At 39.6% G+C, this 19,126-nt stretch overlaps 1 protein-coding gene and 1 non-coding gene across 2 annotated transcripts; one reads left to right on the top strand and one right to left on the bottom strand.

Moving 5' to 3' along the window:
• Positions 1-12,718: 12,718 nt before the first annotated feature.
• Positions 12,719-13,832, top strand: LOC141590385 (uncharacterized). Its single transcript, XM_074410981.1, has 2 exons — positions 12,719-13,263; positions 13,787-13,832. The coding sequence occupies exons 1-2, from the start codon at positions 12,719-12,721 to the stop codon at positions 13,830-13,832; spliced, it is 591 nt and encodes a 196-aa protein (XP_074267082.1).
• Positions 13,833-18,548: 4,716 nt separating this feature from the next.
• LOC141593625 (small nucleolar RNA R71) lies at positions 18,549-18,655 on the bottom strand. The gene has a single exon (XR_012521700.1). It is a non-coding gene; the product is annotated as a small nucleolar RNA R71 (small nucleolar RNA).
• Between the last annotated feature and the right edge of the window lie 471 nt (positions 18,656-19,126).

Below are 19,126 nucleotides of genomic sequence, written 5' to 3'. Positions count from 1 at the left end.
CATCCTCGTTAGCCTCCAAGCAAACTTAACCTACCTACCATCCCCCAATCCTCTATAAATACACCTTCACACACCATAATCTACACGTGAGCGTCCGCCCCCTTGCATCTCCCTTAAACTTCTAGACTCGACTTCCTAAGTCATAAATCGACACGTGTTTTCGACCTACCGATCGAAAACACAAGCCTTACACATTTTGTTTGGTACCGTCACCGTGCATTCGACCGACCCATTTGACCAACTCAACATTAATCAACATGTTTTTCGACCACATGTTTTCAACATCTTTTCAAAACAAAATCCATTTTTAAGGCACTCTTTTAAACTTGTTTGATCATGAGTAGTCGGATAACGATAAAACCGTCCCTAAAGTCGTCTACCTTGCAAACATAATAACACGTAAGTTTGAGGCTGTAAACAACTCATTTATTTTATTTCTTTATTGTTTTTAGGAGTTTATAAGCATGAACAATGCATAACACGATTCAAATATAGGTTAGATGAGCCAAAACCGGATTTTGACTGGAGACAGAGGCTGGTAATCACAACTACCAACCTCGCGCCTCTTATGGTGTCTCTGGTCAGAATCCAATTGTGTTTGTTCTCGTCTTTCCTCTTTGTTTCATTTCTTATTTGCAATCGATTTTACCATTTCAAATATTTCAAATCATTTTTATGACAAACTTTTTAACCATAAATCGTAATCACCCTTGGTTCCTTATACCATGACGGTTTAATCCGTAACTCGGTGATATTATTGGTTAATTATAAATTAATGGGTATTTTAATCCTCTTTTCTTTTAGTTAGCATTTTTTCTCACTTATTCACACTTGTAAAAATATTAGTTATAATTCATAATCATCCTAGGTTCCTTATACCATGTCGGTTTAACCCGAGTACGATGATAAATATTGACTAATTACAAATAAATGAACTTAATATATTTAGTTCATATCAATCATTGTTCTTTCACTTTTATTTCATTTTATTTTCATCTTTATCTTGGCCATATTGCATGTCACCCTTGGTTAAAATAAATACCATGTCAATTTAGTCTGAGTACGGTGATAAAACGGTTAAGCACACTTATTTTACATTTTTATTTGTAAACTATGCTTTTCGAACTTGCAAATCCGACAACGAATATTACTAAGATAATAGTAATTATTTCGAGTCATGTCAATCAAGTAATCATAAAAGCGGTTTTAAACAACCTTTTTTAAGAACCAGGAGACGCCCCTCGGGTCGTCCTATGAATCGCGCCCCAAGAGGCCGTCTGTTTCATATTTCAAAGTCTGAATAGGCCTTGTTCCCTCGCTTAATGGCTCGCGCCACAAAGGGATTGCCTGGCACTATTCTGTTTTATTTTTAGCACTTGTATAGGACGATCCCGATTACGGTTAATCTGAATCTACATGGATCAGATTGACGAGTTAACACTCTTTTAAACATTTTAACATTTCCTTATTCATCCTTTTATTCTTTCATTTTAACAATAAATGGATCGTGTTAAGAACCATAATCCGAACTTGGTAAATGGATGTTTATTTTCCGTTTTGGCATGCAAATCAATCTAAATCAAACTCGACATCAATTACTTGATATTTGGATAAACAAATCGACTTAGCAAATTCTCACATGTTAGGTTCAACTTTTGGATGCACATTCATCCATTACCGTTTTATCAACTTTTACACTTAAACAACCACGATCGATCAGTAGAGGCCGCTAACGCGGGCGGGATTGGGTGTTCGATTAAAGAGCTTCCTAATAGGTACCCTCACCCATTACTCAGAACCTTTGGATAGTGGATGGCCTTATCCAAGGCGTACGAGAGTCATTCTAGCAATAGGATGCTAAACGGAGACGAGTCCTTATCTTTAGCTAGGTTGCACCAAGACACGACATCCCATGAAGTTTAGGACACGGGACACGTTATTTAAATTGAATAAAATATATATTTTATAATTATAAACGTTCAATTTTATTTTTATAAATGTATTTGATATTAAATTTGAATAAGTGAAGGTAAAACTTGCCCTTGATTATAACTCATTTTCATTTACTATCCAAATTCATCTAATCAATCTCTTTCGATAGCTCATTTCTCATTTAAAGAACATCATTCACCCCAAATGATGTCCAAATGTCATGAACACGCGTCAGACACGACCCGAATACTATGAACACGCGTCGAATACGTTCCCGAATAAATGTAAAAAGTTAGACACGGATTTATAGGTGCCTGACACGTTTCGGCGTGTGTCCGAGGAGTGTTGGTGTCCGACACGGGACGGCTAATTAGGAGAAGTGTCCGTGCTATCTAGATTCTTAGTACCTATGTCAATCACGGGTTTTTGCCTTGATTTACCGAGGTACAAAGTGGATTCGAACGGTTTTCAAGCATCCCATAATTGCTTGGTGGCGACTCGGAACATCTCTACAATGTTTCGAGACCTAGCCTAGATAAAACCGACCGATCTAAAGCGATCCGGTCGAAAGCATTTTTACGCCACCGAGCGTGGCTTTCAGACCGTTGCATGTCCATATATTGGCTTGGCATGCAGGTGGCCCTTGTCTACAGGCTGGTAGGTGGCCTGTGTCCACAGACCGGCAAGTGGCCTATGTCCACACCTTTAGATTCAGTTTAACATAAAATCGCTATAATTATACTTTACCTATCTGATTATCGCAACCTATGTTAATTCTAACGCAGTCGGTGAAAGTATTAATTCGCTACACAAATTATCAATTCAGGCCTAAATCAAGAAACTAGAATAAGAATAATTATCAAACGATAATTCATGCGATATTACTAACAATTAAATCATTAACCCCCTTCTAATCAACCTAGATCCCATTTACCGTAGATAAAGGATTTAGCTACTCATGATATTAAGATTAACAACAACAACGGTAATTGAAGACATAATTAAAGGTATGCAATAAGAACAATAACAAATGAATAACTAATTTGAATAATAATTAACTAATTTTATAAATCCGGAAATATGTATTCTCGAGTCAAATCATTGATTTTGTGTTTGTTGCATGGTTGGTTGTTTAACAATGGCTAATGTATGGGTGCTATTACTTACTCTTGTCATACATGTGAAATCTCGTCTTGGATATTTTGTCCCGGAAATTTTGAAACTATAATGTTCATGCGTAACTTTTGATTTACATGAGTAAAAACTTAGTATAATTGACTAACAAGACCAATCTCTTCGTTAGGAACGACATGTATGATTTGGAATCGAAATTTCATTTTTTAAATGTTGTCCAAAATCTTTTGAAATTTCTTCTCAAATGAATGATTTTGATTTTTGCACTCAAACATAATGTAATTGTTTCTTGACACTTAATCCTTGTTGATGTTGCATTGTGTTGGGATTAACCTAGGAGTAATATATTTTTGTACCCCAGTTCTTATCTAGTTATGTCATAAAGATTGAAATGTGGTTTAACGATGTTAGGTATGGTCTTAAAATTTGAAAAATTTGTTTTAAAGTTTTCTTAATTTAATTGAGTGATAAGACTTCAATTTTGTTAATAATGTTATGCATTGTCTTAATTTGAGAATCTTATCTTAAAATTTTGCCAAATTATTTTTATGCCATAGTGTATATGATTAAATTTTACATTTTCGTATTTAAAACATGGTTTCTTTACTTCATAGTGTTGCAATTTTGTTAATAATGTATTGTTTTGCTTATATATGGGTGAATATGTAGTTTCCTTATGGATTGTATGGTTTTGATGAGTATAGATGTGTAGACGCACGTAGTTGTGACTGAGGGGATGTGAAATGGAAGTCAGTTGCCGAGCTTATTAGGATAAAGAGCAAAATACTAATAAAGAGTGATGAGTGAGTATTGCATCTCGAGGATTATGAATGGGAAACACGTGTTTTATTGGGATCGAGGTAAATTTGAGTAATTGATGTGGAATTGGGCCGAGTAGAGAGGTACATGTAGGATGCCATGAGGTTAAATTGGGTTATGTGATGAATGAGAATGCTATGGATTGAAACCTTGAATAATGTGCTATAGATTAAATCGGGTTTGGTTAGATAGTAGTGTTAGTGATCAAAGGAGTAATATCTCGTTGTCTAGAGGTGTTGATGCATTTTGAGGAATTAGATGAAGGGTTGAAATGTAGAATTATGTATGGTCATCAAGTTTGAAAATTTGGGAACACTAGGAAGGTAGGTAGCCATGCAAAGCGTTGAGTTGAGCGAGTTGATCACGAGGGACAACTTGTAAATGATGAGTGGAATGCAACCAAAGTTGGATATCTACCAGTGTAATACCTCGGATATTGGAGCTGTTGGGTACTGTATCGAAGAGGGCTTTTACTCTGTCAAGTAAGGCTTATGCGCGTTTTGGAAGTGTTCTGCTTCTTAGTTACTCGATCGAGTAGGGGCAACTCGATCGAGTACTTTAGTTACTCGATCGAGTAAGTCGTGTTTTACGGTTTTTCGGCCGGGTTTGATAGTAACGCGTGAAGAGGTATTTAAAGTTATTTTCGACAATTCTTTTTTCTTTTACTCTTATTCTCTAAACCTTTTACAAAAATAAAATAAAATAAAGCGACGTCAAATCCTCTTCTCTCTTTGCTATCAAATCAAGGATAGGGTTGTCGGATTTCTGAGATCGTCATACCATTGTGATCGTCATCTTGTGGGTAAGGTTTCTATATTGTTTTTATGTCAAATAGTTAAGTTGGTTAAACCCTAATTGGCTGATTTGGGGGATTTGGGAGTATTACGTGATAGATTTGTGATTATGTGATTATTGATTATAGGAGGTGATTTCGTAGAGGAGCCTTTTTGATCCGCTGCGTTGATTGTTGGTGATTCCGTCTTAGGTAGGATTTCCCTACTCAGTTGATTGTTTAAATAATATAAGATGGCATGATTGTTGATTGGCATGATTATTGTTATCGTTAATTGGAATTGGCATGTTTGCATTGGTATTATGGATTGGTTGTTTTTTAGTCTGTGGTTCGCGAGGTGTGCCCTCGGCAGAGTGGAGTCACTTGCGGGAGTGACTTTACGCCCTTGATTAGCCCCTTGTGGTTCCTGTCACAAGGGGGATGTGCACATTAATGGATATAGGTTATTCGCTCTATGGTGTTGAACAGGGCTTAGGTGGTACGGCTGCGGTCCCCACTAGTGGTGTGCAATATCTGGTGCGATGGATATTCTGGTTGGGCTAAACTCTTTATTTTGTAGTCAGATGATTGGTGATGAGATGGAGTTGGAGGAATGTGATTGCGTAATTAGATGCTCTTGTTGCTTATTTTGTTTATGCAGTAACTGACCCCGTTTAATTTTTTTGAAAACTATGGTGATCCATTCGGGGATGGTGAGCAGTTGATTACCAGGTATTTTCTTGGAGTACGCGCGGGATCTAGCTGGGGATGGAGTCACGACATGTCTGAGTCTTTTTTTTTCCGTTATGGCTTGTTGAGACAGTTTTACTTTAGTTGATTTTCAGTTTGAGACATTGTATTTTACATTTCAGTTTTGGTTATGATGTTCGCATATTTAACTATACCTCGGGTAACCGAGATGGTATCATCTTCATGTGCTAGGGTTGTCTTGGTAAGGTACCTTGGTGTATGGGGGTGTTACAAAGTGGTATCAGAGCGACAATTTTGGAACCTGTAACTAATGAACCCAATAAATGTAGAGAGTCAAATTAAAATAAACCTGGTTAGGAGTTGTTAGGAGCTAATTCAAAGGCTTGGGAGACGTCCGAAAATCGCGAACTTGCCCTTACAACTTTGAACCGGTCACTATGGGTGTGTCATGGGATCGCTACTTGTTACTGTTGTTTCATATGCATATGTTGGATGAAGTGTGTAGTTTAAATGGTTAGATTGGTTGGAAAGGATGAAGTAAGTAACTGCATGAGGATATGAAGTTCATATTGAAAACATGTTTATGTGATGGAAGGTGAATTTATAATGTGGTTATATTAGTAACATGTGAATAGGGGATGTGACGTTGTATATATATATTATTGTTTTTACGTAAAGTTATAAAAGCATGCGGGTAGTATGATTCGTGAGCATGACTCGACTGAGTAGGGGAAACTCAATCAAGTAGGGTGGACTCGATCGTGTAGACGTGGCTCGATCGAGTGGGTATGTTTACGTGCTGGGCAGTAGCCACTGGAGTCGTATTACTTGATCGAGGAATGGGAGTACTTGATCGAGTGTCGTGTACTCGACCGAGTGCGTAAGTGACTCGATCGAGTATGTTTTATGTCAGTTCTGGAGAGCTTCTAGAGTTGGGGTACTCGATCGAGTGTGTAGGTTACTCGATCGAGTGACTCCTACTCGATCGAGTTTATGTGGTTACTCGATCGAGTATGTCCTTGTGCGGGTCATATTTACTTTAAGCCATAGGTTATGTGCTTACGTTTATCTCCCTTTTATAGCTCAAAGATATGATGCCCAAGAGATCAACCGTGATTGTTAGGGCTCAAGAGATGAGCGTTGAGGATATTGCCAAAATCCTTGAGCTCCAGGACACGGTCACTGAGACCCTCAAGAAGATGGGGAAAGATAAGGAGGCTGGGGTAGACTTTTCCAAGATGAGCACCACTATATCCCTCTTCAACCCCACTAACTATGTGGATATAGGTGCGCCGATTCTGCTCGACAACTGGCATCGTGAGATGGAGAATAACCTTGGGGTGGTGCATTGTCTAGAGTAGTTTAAGGTGGAACAACCTGTGTTCTACCTAAGGGATTCAGCCGGAGAGTGGTGGGATAAGGTGAAAGACAGTGCCTTAGACATGTATCTGAAGCAGGGTAAGACTACAATTCCGTGGTCCGAGTTTAAAAGAGCTATTAGGAATGAGTTTGTTCCGGAGCATGTTCGCAGCAAGCTACTTGATGAGTTCGATTCTTTTATGATTATTGGGGACATGACAGTGACAGAGTACTACCAGAAGTTCAATGAGAAGTCAAGGTATGCTGAGGATATGGGGCTAAGTCCAGAGAACTTAGCACTTGGTTTTGAGAAAGGGTTAACTTACCAGATCATGGAGAAGCTACCGGCGGGGACACTTACCGATGTGAATGAGGCATATCAGAGAGATGGACGGACTGAGAGGATGGTCGAAATGGCCAAGGAAACTAGGGAGAAGGGCTCAGAAAAGACAAAGACTGAGAGTGATGGTTGTGTCCAATCTGGTTACAATCGGGGTAACCACAATCAAACAAGAGCTTATTCTTCTTGGTCGGGTTTCAGTGGAGGATCTTCTTATGGGCGTGGTCGTGGTAGTAGCAGCAGCTAGAGTATCGCATGTTTTAACTTTAGCGGTGTTGGCCACAAGAGGCATGAGTGTACTAGTGCAGTTGGGATTGGCTTTCAGAGAAAGTCTCAGAGGAACTTTTCTCAGGGACCGACGCAGAGCTATGCAAGTAACCGGCCAGCTTGGTCGTGGAACAACCAAGGTGTGCAGAGTAACTGATGCGTGTCCTAAATATGATGTTTTACACCCCATTTTACACGCATTTCAGAGCTCATTTGTGTAGTTTATGCTACTATTTGCCCCATTTCGTCTACTTTCGTATTTTTATGTAATATTGAAGATTTATGCAGAAATGAGTAGAAATTGAGCTAAATCCGTCCCCGAGTACCTTGCATTGCATTTGACATGAAGTAGAGACTCGAGAAATGAACTTGGTGCGCGTTTCGAAGCCTAAAAGACAACTTTATGAAGAATTAGAAGCGGACTATCAGCTAAAGCAGTCGATCGACTGACCTCTATGGTCGATCGACCAGAGCACGAGTCACAGGAGCTACTGTACACTGCAGCCCAGTCGATCGACCGGTCACCTTAGTCGATCGACCACACCGCTAATTCTGACGTGAATTAATAGAACGAGATTTCCGAAGCCCAATGTATTCTTAGGTTTAGGAATAAGAGTTGCGTTGTTTTCCTATATAACGTAGCTTTAGTTTTCAGAATAATCATCAAGCTTTAATTTAGTTTTAGTTCTATCTTCATAGTTAGGGTACTTAAGATTATTGTTCTTCCATTAATAAAGTTCTCTTCGCTTTCGGTTTTGGATCTTTCTCTGCAATTCCTTTTCGGTATTCTTCTGTTCAGTTTCATTGCTTATTTTATTCGTAGTATAGGAATTGCTAGAATAGTCTCCCGAAAGCCAATTTATCGTCTTATGTTAATCATTTATTTAGCCGTTTTAATCATGAATTCTGTAGTTTTATTAGTCAATCTTATTGTTGTTATTATTTCCAGTATGAGTAGCTAAACCCCTTGTGCTAGGATGTAGGGGAACTGTAGGTTAGGCGGCATTAGAATTAGGAAGCCCTATCGCGCCGCCGATCGATCATTGGGTTCCTGGTCGATCGACTGGCATCGTGAGATTTATTTTTGTTTTAATCGTTTATCTTGCTTAATTCGACGAATCGAGTGCACGCGACTAGTTGAATGTTTAGGATTTGACCGACCCGATAAAGATCGAAAGATAGGGAAGGGAGATAGCCTACCTAATTAGGACGACTAGATTAACGAGGTCGAAAGATAAGTTAGTTTAGCCTTTTTAGTCACTTTTCAGGACGAAAGTTAGTATTAGTGATAATAGGGACCTGTAGCGAGATCGAAAGATGCTACTTGTGAGAGTGGACCGAGAGGACCTCTTATTTTCCCGTCTCACGTGAATGTTTTAGACCTACCTAGTTTGCTGCCGCCGAAACTATAGTGAACCGACCATCTTAGCACCCTTTTAATTCTTGATTTTATTCGTTTATCTAGTTTACTGTCTTTTATTTGCCTTTAGCTATAGACCAAATCAAATCAAACCCCCACATTTGTTACTTTAAGACTAAATTCAGACGACTAATAATTGCACACGCCTCTCTGTGGTTCGACCCGACTGCCGCTATCTATAGTTGTATGGTCGATCGACTGGCCGCACAGTTCCAGGAGCTTCTGTTCCTGACATTATGGTCGATCGACTGGGTGATGTGGTCGATCGACCGTTGGCCGCTGATGTACCTGTTCACGACCTTTCCCCTGCTGTGTTTGGTCGATTTGCGGAATTGAGGGAGTCTTCCCTCCTCTTTATTTTCCGACATATTTCTGTTTTCTTCGGTTTTTAATTTTTGCACATAATTTCCGCTTCCAAATTGCTTTCTTGGATTTATGCGTGGTATTGTTTGTCTTTTCAGGTGCTTATTGGTAGCACTGCTGGCTACTGAAACCTCCTAGCTCACGCTGGTTTGGGGAGGTTTCCTTTTGCTGCGCTTAAAGTCTTGTGAGTTTCCGAGTTCTTACTTCATGTTTTGTTTAGTTAATTTATCGCAAATTCCCATTTTCCTTTATTTCACTACATGATTTTGCACAATGGGGACATTGTGTGATTTGGTTTGGGGAAGGATTTTGCGTTGCATTTCATTTGCTTGCATTCGCGTTTACATTTTGTCTTGCATTGTTGTTTATTTTCCCTTATATATATAGAAAAATTCAAAAAAATTTGAAAAATTTCAAAATTCCAAAAAATTTCATGTTTATTTTAGCATTTAGGTCGAGTCGGAACGGTAGTATTTCAATGATGACGTTGCATTTGCAGCTATTTTATGCCTAAGCCTTGCTAATTGACATGTTATTAGTAGAATCATATATGCATAATTTACGAGTTTTCGTTAAATTTCTCGCTGAATCTTGAGACTTGACTTAGATTTTTGGCAAACTATTTCATTTTCTGAGGTTTAGAGCCTATAACTGGTGACATCCATGACCAGTTCATCTAGAATGTGAGTAGTTACTCCTTATGAGGCATGTTATATCAATTTGCATAAATATCAACTTAATCTGCTTAATACCTGTATGCATTCGATTTGTGGTTTGTTGACACATGTGGAAGAGGTTTCCTTTATTCATTTTGCCCATAAGCTCCACACTGCCAAAAATAACCTTTTTGTCCCGTTGACTACATCCTACAATTAGCCTGCCCTTGTCAAGCTAGTAGTTTATGTTCTTGGGATTGTTACTTCGTTTTTGGTGGCATATGCTCGTTTCGAGATGATGTTGGAAAGATGGAAAAGGAAAGGAAAGTTGAAAGAAAAAAAAGAAGAAGAAAAATGATTCGAAAAAGAAAAGAAAAAGAGATGCGTGATGTACTGTAGAGGGCGGTCGATCGACTGCCCATCTTGGTCGATCGACTGAGGCCCGAGTAGAGAAAAAAAATCAATTCGCATAATTCAAAGTCTTTATTTTATGGCGATTTTTGCTCCCATGTTGCATTTATATCTTATGGGGAGTTGATTGATTATTATGGAGATTGCGAGATTTGTGCTTCTAATTAGCACCCGGTTTTATTGTTGTTCTTGAGCAAGAAGTTAGATGTTGTCATATGGTTTTGTTTAGGTACTAGCTTGATCACCTGTACCTCCACTTCCCCATAAATGTTTTGCCTTCTTCTTACCCATTACCTCACATATCCATACTTACCTCGGCATGTGTCATGGTCATTTGTTTGGTTGGAATGCATATGTATGGTTGTAGAGATTACTTTCATATTATATTGCAGTCATGTTCTTATAGGTCGTAGTTAGGTGAGTGTCACTAACAAAATGAATTCTTTCTATCTTTTACATATTTTCACCTGCGCCTATTTGAGTGATATGAGCGACCCGCGAGAGTCCGATTTGATAAGTCTCTACAGTTGACGGTTCAGCGAATTTTTAACGGCTCCATAACTCGTTTGCATGATTCACAATGCTAGTTGATTGTTGGTTGTTGCATTAAACTGGTTTAGGCTTTACGGTTTGCATTTCGCTCTGAGATTGAACTCGTTCCACTAGGTTTTAGGATCGAGTCTAGTTCTTGCTTGAGGACAAGCAAGGGTTTGGTTTGGGGAAGTTTGATGCGTGTCCTAAATATGATGTTTTACACCCCATTTTACACGCATTTCAGAGCTCATTTGTGTAGTTTATGCTACTATTTGCCCCATTTCGTCTACTTTCGTATTTTTATGTAATATTGCAGATTTATGCGGAAATGAGTAGAAATTGAGCTAAATCCGTCCCCGAGTACCTTGCATTGCATTTGACATGAAGTAGAGACTCGAGAAATGAACTTGGTGCGCGTTTCGAAGCCTAAAAGACAACTTTATGAAAAAGTAGAAGCAGACTATCAGCTAAAGCAGTCGATCGACTGACCTCTACGGTCGATCGACCAGAGCACGAGTCACAGGAGCTACTGTACACTGCAGCCCAGTCGATCGACCGGTCACCTTAGTCGATCGACCACACCGCTAATTCTGACGTGAATTAATAGAACGAGATTTCCGAAGCCCGATGTATTCTTAGGTTTAGGAATAAGAGTTGCGTTGTTTTCCTATATAACGTAGCTTTAGTTTTCAGAATAATCATCAAGCTTTAATTTAGTTTTAGTTCTATCTTCATAGTTAGGGTACTTAAGATTATTGTTCTTCCATTAATAAAGTTCTCTTCGCTTTCGGTTTTGGATCTTTCTCTGCAATTCCTTTTCGGTATTCTTCTGTTCAGTTTCATTGCTTATTTTATTCGTAGTATAGGAATTGCTAGAATAGTCTCCCGAAAGCCAATTTATCGTCTTATGTTAATCGTTTATTTAGCCGTTTTAATCATGAATTCTGTAGTTTTATTAGTCAATCTTATTGTTGTTATTATTTCCAGTATGAGTAGCTAAACCCCTTGTGCTAGGATGTAGGGGAACTGTAGGTTAGGCGGCATTAGAATTAGGAATCCCTAATTACGCTATGGTCGATCGACTGGGTTCCCTGGTCGATCGACTGGCATCGTGAGATTTATTTTCGTTTTAATCGTTTATCTTGCTTAATTCGACGAATCGAGTGCACGCGACTAGTTGAATGTTTAGGATTTGACCGACCCGATAAAGATCGAAAGATAGGGAAGGGAGATAGCCTACCTAATTAGGACGACTAGATTAACGAGATCGAAAGATAAGTTAGTTTAGCCTTTTTAGTCACTTTTCAGGACGAAAGTTAGTATTAGTGATAATAGGGACCTGTAGCGAGATCGAAAGATGCTACTTGTGAGAGTGGACCGAGAGGACCTCTTATTTTCCCGTCTCACGTGAATGTTTTAGACCTACCTAGTTTTCTTTGCCGAAACTATAGTGAACCGACCATCTTAGCACCCTTTTAATTCTTGATTTTATCCGTTTATCTAGTTTACTGTCTTTTATTTGCCTTTAGCTATAGACCAAATCAAATAAAACCCCCACATTTGTTACTTTAAGACTAAATTCAGACGACTAATAACTGCACACGCCTCTCTGTGGTTCGACCCGACTGCCGCTATCTATAGTTGTAGATGGAATTATAAATTTTATCTTTGGTGCACAACGACAGGCATCAGTAACAATGGCGGTTTAAACCGCAATGATGGTAATTCTTATCAGCGACCGTGGGCTAATAACAACCAGGTGTCAGCTGCTAAGCGTACTACATCAGCTAGTATGGTACAAGGGGGAGGCCAAAAGAGCAGTAGCAAACTTTTTATGTCGGATAAGCAAGCTTTAGAAGATGATCCTCACGTGATCACCGGTACGTTTCTTGTTAACAACGTTCCTACTTTTGTTTTGTTTGATTCAGGGGCATCACACTTGTTTGTATCGTCAAGCCATGCAAAGTCTATGAGTTTGGGGGAGTTTGTGTCTGTATAAGATGGTTTTTATACTGTCTGGGGAGTTAGTGTCTTATGGGAAACTGTATAAAGGGGTGTTCATGGTTATTGGGCAAGTTGATCTTCCAGTTAACTTGTTGAAGTTCCCTGTGGATGGGTTTGAGATGATAGTCAGGATGGACTGGTTGGGTATGAATAAGGCTAAATTAGACTGTCACCAAAAGAAAGTGTCTTTAATAGGTTCTAAGGGAGCTAGTGTGTCTTATCGTGGGTTTGTTGTCAAACCCAAAGTAAAAGTGATTGCAGAGGTAACATTGAAGTCTTACTTGAGGAATGGGGGTCCTTTGATACTTTGCCATGTGAAAGATACACGCATGGTAGAACCGACAACAGGTGAGATACCAGTAGTAGGAGAGTTTCCAGATGTTTTCCCAGATGAGATACCGGTTTTACCGCCGAAGAGAGAGATCGACTTCAGTGTGGAGTTGAAACCAGGGACGGGACCGATCTCTAAGGCCCCATATCGAATGGGTCCTAAGGAGTTAGAGGATCTAAAGAAACAGTTGAATTATTTGGTGGACAAGGGGTACATTAGACCTAGTGTATCGCCTTGGGGTGCACCAGTCTTGTTTGTAAAGAAGAAGGATAGAAGTTTAAGGCTGTGTATCGACTACAAAGAGTTGAACCATGTTAAAGTGAAGAACGGGTAGCCTTTACCAAGGATAGATGATCTTTTTGACCAGTTAAGTGGAGCTGGTGTCTTTTCGTAGAGTGATCCTTGGGGTACCATCAGGTGAGGATTCGGGATGAAAACATACCAAAGACAGCTTTTCGATCGCGGTATGATCACTATGAGTATGTGGTGATGCCGTTTGGGTTGACTAATGCGCCGGCAGTGTTCATAGATTTGATGAACCGGGTATTCAGCCAGTACTTGGATCAGTTTGTGGTGGTTTTTATAGATGACATCTTAGTCTATTCCAAGACTAAGAAGGAGCACTTACGATTGGTGTTGCAAACTCTACGTGACAACCAATTGTATGCAAAGTTATCTAAGGGTGAGTTCTGGTTAGAGAAAGTGGCTTTTCTGGGCCATGTGATCTTTATAGAGGTGTAGCTGTTGATCCTAGAACGATTGAGGCGATGTCTAACTAGGAGGCACCAAAGAATGTGGCAGAGATCAGAAGTTTCCTGGGTTTGGCAGGGTACTATCGACGCTTCGTGAAGGACTTTTCAAAGATTGCCAGACCTATGACAGCTTTGATGAGGAAAGAGAATGGATTTCGTTGGGATGAAAGTTGTGAGACGGCGTTCCAAACCTTAAAAAAGCATTTGACCACAGCTCCAGTCTTAGCTTTACCAGAAGGGAGTGAAAATTTCGAGGTGTATACAGATGCTTCGAAGAACGGGTTGGGTTGTGTGTTGATGTAGACCGGGAAAGTCATTGCCTATTCTTCTAGGCAATTAAAGTCTTATGAGGAGAACTATCCGACGCATGATCTAGAGTTGGGTGCAGTTGTTTTTGCTCTCAAGATATGGAGACACTATCTATATGGGGCGACCATTAAGGTGTTTTCTGATCACAAGAGTTTAAAGTACATCTTTACTCAGAAGGAGTTGAACATGAGACAAAGAAGGTGGATGGAGCTCATTGGAGACTATGATAGACTCCTAATGCTTCAAATATAAGGCACCCTCACTACATATGGGGTGACTTTGAAAATGTTCAAAAGAAATGCAAAGAAAAGTTGAAAGTTGTCAAGTATTGAAATGCCAAAAATCAAAAGAAATGGCAAAAAGAAAGTGTTCTCAAATGTTATATGCCACAAGAAATGGGGGGGGGGGGGGGAACAACAACAAAAGCAAACTCCCAAAATGAAACTCAAATATCTATTGATCCCTTTATCCATCATATCCATTTTTGTGCATGGTAGAGAGGGGACGACCCTTCTTCTTGTCTAGGTAAGAGGGGGAATTCCGCGATCCTCCAGTGTTTCTAACACCATAGGGAGTCTACTCTTGACAAAAGCATTTAACGATTGAGGACAAAGGCACCCTAGCTTGACACAACTTGGAGGTGATTCATTGGTATCCTTCTAGGCTTAGTAGTTTGAAGAAATTGCATCTATGAAGGAATGTATACCCTTGAATTGCTTCCCTTGTAGATAATTTCCGCCACTTAGATGAGGAAAGTGGCTATTCTTTTGTAGATGCATCCATTACTTGATTTTGTGTGCTTAATGCTTGGATGTATCGCCATTTTGGCAAGCCCCACCTTGCCTTGCAAGAAGGCATCCTACCTCGTGGTTGTCTAGTTGTGAGTTGAAGGGGCGGAGTGAGACCCGCTAATTATCTCATATCGGCTATGCTATTAGGTTAGTTTAAATAACGGTCCTAGTCTTTGTCACCTCTTTACTGGGGACGAGCAAAGGTTCGGTTTGGAGATATTTGATGTGACCATAATTAGAGCATATTTAGTCCCCGAATTAGCCTTGTTCCCATGCTTTTTAGTGCATATTTGGGTCATTTATTGTCTTTATTCCTTTGTTTTGCATATTCTTTGAGGTTTTGTGTCCTTGGTAGGAAAGGAGTGCAAGCCTTGCATTTTCATGGCAAAATGAAGCTAAATTGATTTAATTCAATGACCAAGCATCAAAGAGAAGACAAGATTAGAAGGCCTTTGTACATACTATAGTAGATGGGCAATGATGAGAAAAGATCCTTGCATCCCCGAGGAAATCCTCAAGGATTTTATGAAGAAAAAGGAAGAAAAGAAGAAGGAAAGAAGCCGTAAGACAATCCGGGCGGATTGTTCACAAGACGCCCGTCCAGCACCCACAATTCGAGCGTCTTCCCCCTATGGACGCCCGTCCAAAACACCCAGAATCTGCCCGTCTTCCCCATCTGGACGCCTGATGTGACCATAATTAGAGCATATTTAGTCCCCGAATTAGCCTTGTTCCCATGCTTTTTAGTGCATATTTGGGTCATTTATTGTCTTTATTCCTTTGTTTTGCATATTCTTTGAGGTTTTGTGTCCTTGGTAGGAAAGGAGTGCAAACCTTGCATTTTTATGGCAAAATGAAGCTAAATTGATTTAATTCAATGACCAAGCATCAAAGAGAAGACAAGATTAGAAGGCCTTTGTACATACTATAGTAGATGGGCAATAATGAGAAAAGATCCTTGCATCCTCGAGGAAATCCTCAAGGATTTTATGAAGAAAAAGGAAGAAAAGAAGAAGGAAAGAAGCCGTAAGACAATCCGGGCGGATTGTTCACAAGACGCCCGTCCAACACCCACAATTCGAGCGTCTTCCCCCTATGGACGCCCGTCCAAAACACCCAGAATCTGCCCGTCTTCCCCATCTGGACGCCTGATGTGACCATAATTAGAGCATATTTAGTCCCCGAATTAGCCTTGTTCCCATGCTTTTTAGTGCATATTTGAATCATTTATTGTCTTTAGTTCTTTGTTTTGCATATTCTTTGAGGTTTTGATTTCTTGGTAGGAAAGGAGTGCAAACCTTGCATTTTCATGGCAAAATGAGACTAAATTGATTGAATTCAATGACCAAGCATCAAGGAGAGACAAGATTAGAAGGTCTTTGTACATACTATAGTAGATGGGCAATGATGAGAAAAGATACTTGCACCCCCGAGGAAATACCCAAGGATTTTATGAAGAAAAAGGAAGAAAAGAAGAAGGAATAAGACTGCCTGACAATCCGCGCGGATTATCTAGAAGACGCCCGTCTTAACCCTACAATCCGTGCGTCTTCACCCCCAAGACGCCCGGGCAAAAGCTCCAGAAGACGCCCGTCTTCCTCCACAAGAAGCCCGGGCAGAAGCTGCAGAATCCGCCTGTCCCGTGCTAAAGACGCCCGGATTCCCAGGCATACCCATTTGGTCTTTTTCAAGCTTCAAGGAAGGATGCACATCTTTTTCTAGAGACCGGAGTCTCCCTAGAGACCGGAGTCTTCCAAAAGAGACCGGCGTTTCCTCAACAAGGGACTTAATCGTCATTTAAACCCTTAGTTAACCCTAATTCATGCACCTAATCCCCACTATAAATACCCCATTAGTCTAATTAGAAGAGCATGTTCTTCTTAGCAATCTTTAGTGTAGTTAATATCAATCAAATCTCTCTTTAATCTTGTAATCAACATTTAATCAAGTTTTAATACAAGTTTTATTTCCTTAATCTCTCTCTTGTTCATCCTTTATTTTGGGTAATTGAAGATTATTTGGGTTATTATTGGGAGATTGACAACCTTCCAATCAAGCATCAAGTACTTCTTTTATTCTTTGCTTTATTATTGGAATCATTAGTAGGTATAATTCTCTTAATCCCTTTTTAATTATTGTTAATCACTTTCATTTATTCATCATGTTTCACTTTGTTGGTATGATTGACAACCTTGCTAGCATGTTCAACATGATAATGAGTGAGTAGTTTCCTTAGCTAGGGTTAATGGGTAATTAGGGGAAACCAACATGGGGAATGATTCATACTTAAATTAATATGATTTCATGGTTTATTTGCTTGCTTGTTATGATCTCAACTCATGCACATGTTATGTTTGATGAAATGCGAGCTTATGAATCCTTGCATTTTTTTACCCATCACCTATCTTTTCAATGAGACTTGTAAGACATAAACCAACTCGAGTCTCATTAGACCATGCATGTTGTTGAGTAGGGAAGACTAACTCGACTTGTAGGTGTTGTACAATCTAATCGATTCGGCTCCGGGACCCAAACTTTCCTAGGATTGTAAGATATAAACCAACTCGATCCATCACAACAATAATTGCTTGCTTATAATTTGAGAACATGTTTGTATGATCAATTCCCATGAATCCCCTATGACCCCATGACACCCTAGTGCCTTTTATCAATTGTTTACATCCCTTTTAATTCATCTTGCTTGTTTACTTTCATTGCTATTTAGTTTCGTGATCTTCTATTCAAACCCCAATTGTGACACCCCTTAGACACCACTAGTTGCAATAGAAATCTCATCTCAATTCCCGTCCCTTGGGATCCGACCTTTACTTGCCTCTTTACTAATTGTAGGGTTGTTGGTGAAGTTATAAATTGTGTTTTGGTCTAGGTGCTCCTAACGACAAGTAACCGAAAAATGTAAGTCCCGACCAAAAATGGCGCCGTTGCCGGGGACGGTGTTAACTTGATTTAGATTTTCTTATATTGTTATTAGTTGTGTCTTTATTTGCCTTGGGAAAGTAAAACTCCTCAAGGTTTATTCTAATTGTTTTCGAGTTGTTTGATATTTTGCATGTCTAGAAGGTCACAAGGTGACTTGTTACCCTTTGATCACGAAATTGAAAGAACTTTGACAACCAATAGAAGACTTGCTAGGAGAACTTTGAGAGGTATTAGTGAGGTTATTCAACCAAATACTATTGAGTTCATCAACCCTTTTGCAAGAGAAGGTGAGGAGAACCCAACACCATACCCAACACAAAATGAACCCACAATGCCTAAGTTTTCATCACATTCCGTACCCACCGAGGAGAACCTACCCAATGGTACTCCCACACCACAACACTTAACCGGAAATTTTATTGCCAAATCCGCATTTATCCAATTAGTCGAAAGAAGCCAATTTGGGGGGATGCCTAGTGAAGACCCTCATTCTCATATGGAGGCTTTTTGCGATTATTGTGATGCAATTTCTCAAACCGGTGTAACTCAAGACCAAATTCGATGGGTCTTATTTCCTTTTTCTCTAATTGGCACCGCGAAACAATGGTTGAAAAGCCTTGATAAGGCTACTCTCGGAATTGATTCTTGGAAAAAGTTGGCTCTAGCTTTCTACAAAAAGTTTTATCCACCGGAAAAGAATAACATGCTAAGAGCTCAAATTACGGGATTTAAGCAAAGGGATGAGGAATCTTTGTATGAAGCTTGGGAGCGATTCAAGGGAATTTGTCGCTCATGTCCTCACCATGGACTTAGCGAGTGGTTCTTGGTACAACAATTTTGGAACGGTCTTTATGAAGATTCAAGGAACATTCTCATCATGGGATCAAATGGAATGTTCACCGAAGTTGATGACAATCAAACTTGGAACTAAATTGAGGAAATGGCGGTCCATAACTCACAATATAGTAAACCTCGCAAGGCTACTAGGGGAGGAAAGCATGAAGTGGACTCCGTTACTCAATTGGGTGCTCAACTTTGTGCTCACATTGATACCATCAATTTGAAGTTTGAAAAAGCTATGGCTAGACTTGAAGAAGCCTCAAAATCACCAAAGCATCATGTTAATGCCATGACGGCATCTTCATCAATCCCAAGTGGGATATGTGAGAATTGTGGAACTTTGGGACATGACCAAAGTGAATGTAGGGGAACAAATGAACAAGTGAATGCTTTCCAAGCATACAAGAGTGGTACCCCTTATTCAAACTATTACAATGAAAA

The sequence above is a fragment of the Silene latifolia genome, chromosome 7 (genome assembly GCF_048544455.1).
Source record: "Silene latifolia isolate original U9 population chromosome 7, ASM4854445v1, whole genome shotgun sequence".
Lineage (NCBI taxonomy): Eukaryota > Viridiplantae > Streptophyta > Magnoliopsida > Caryophyllales > Caryophyllaceae > Silene > Silene latifolia.
The sequence above is the reverse complement of the archived record's forward strand: the minus strand, read 5'-3'. Positions and strand labels throughout refer to the sequence as shown.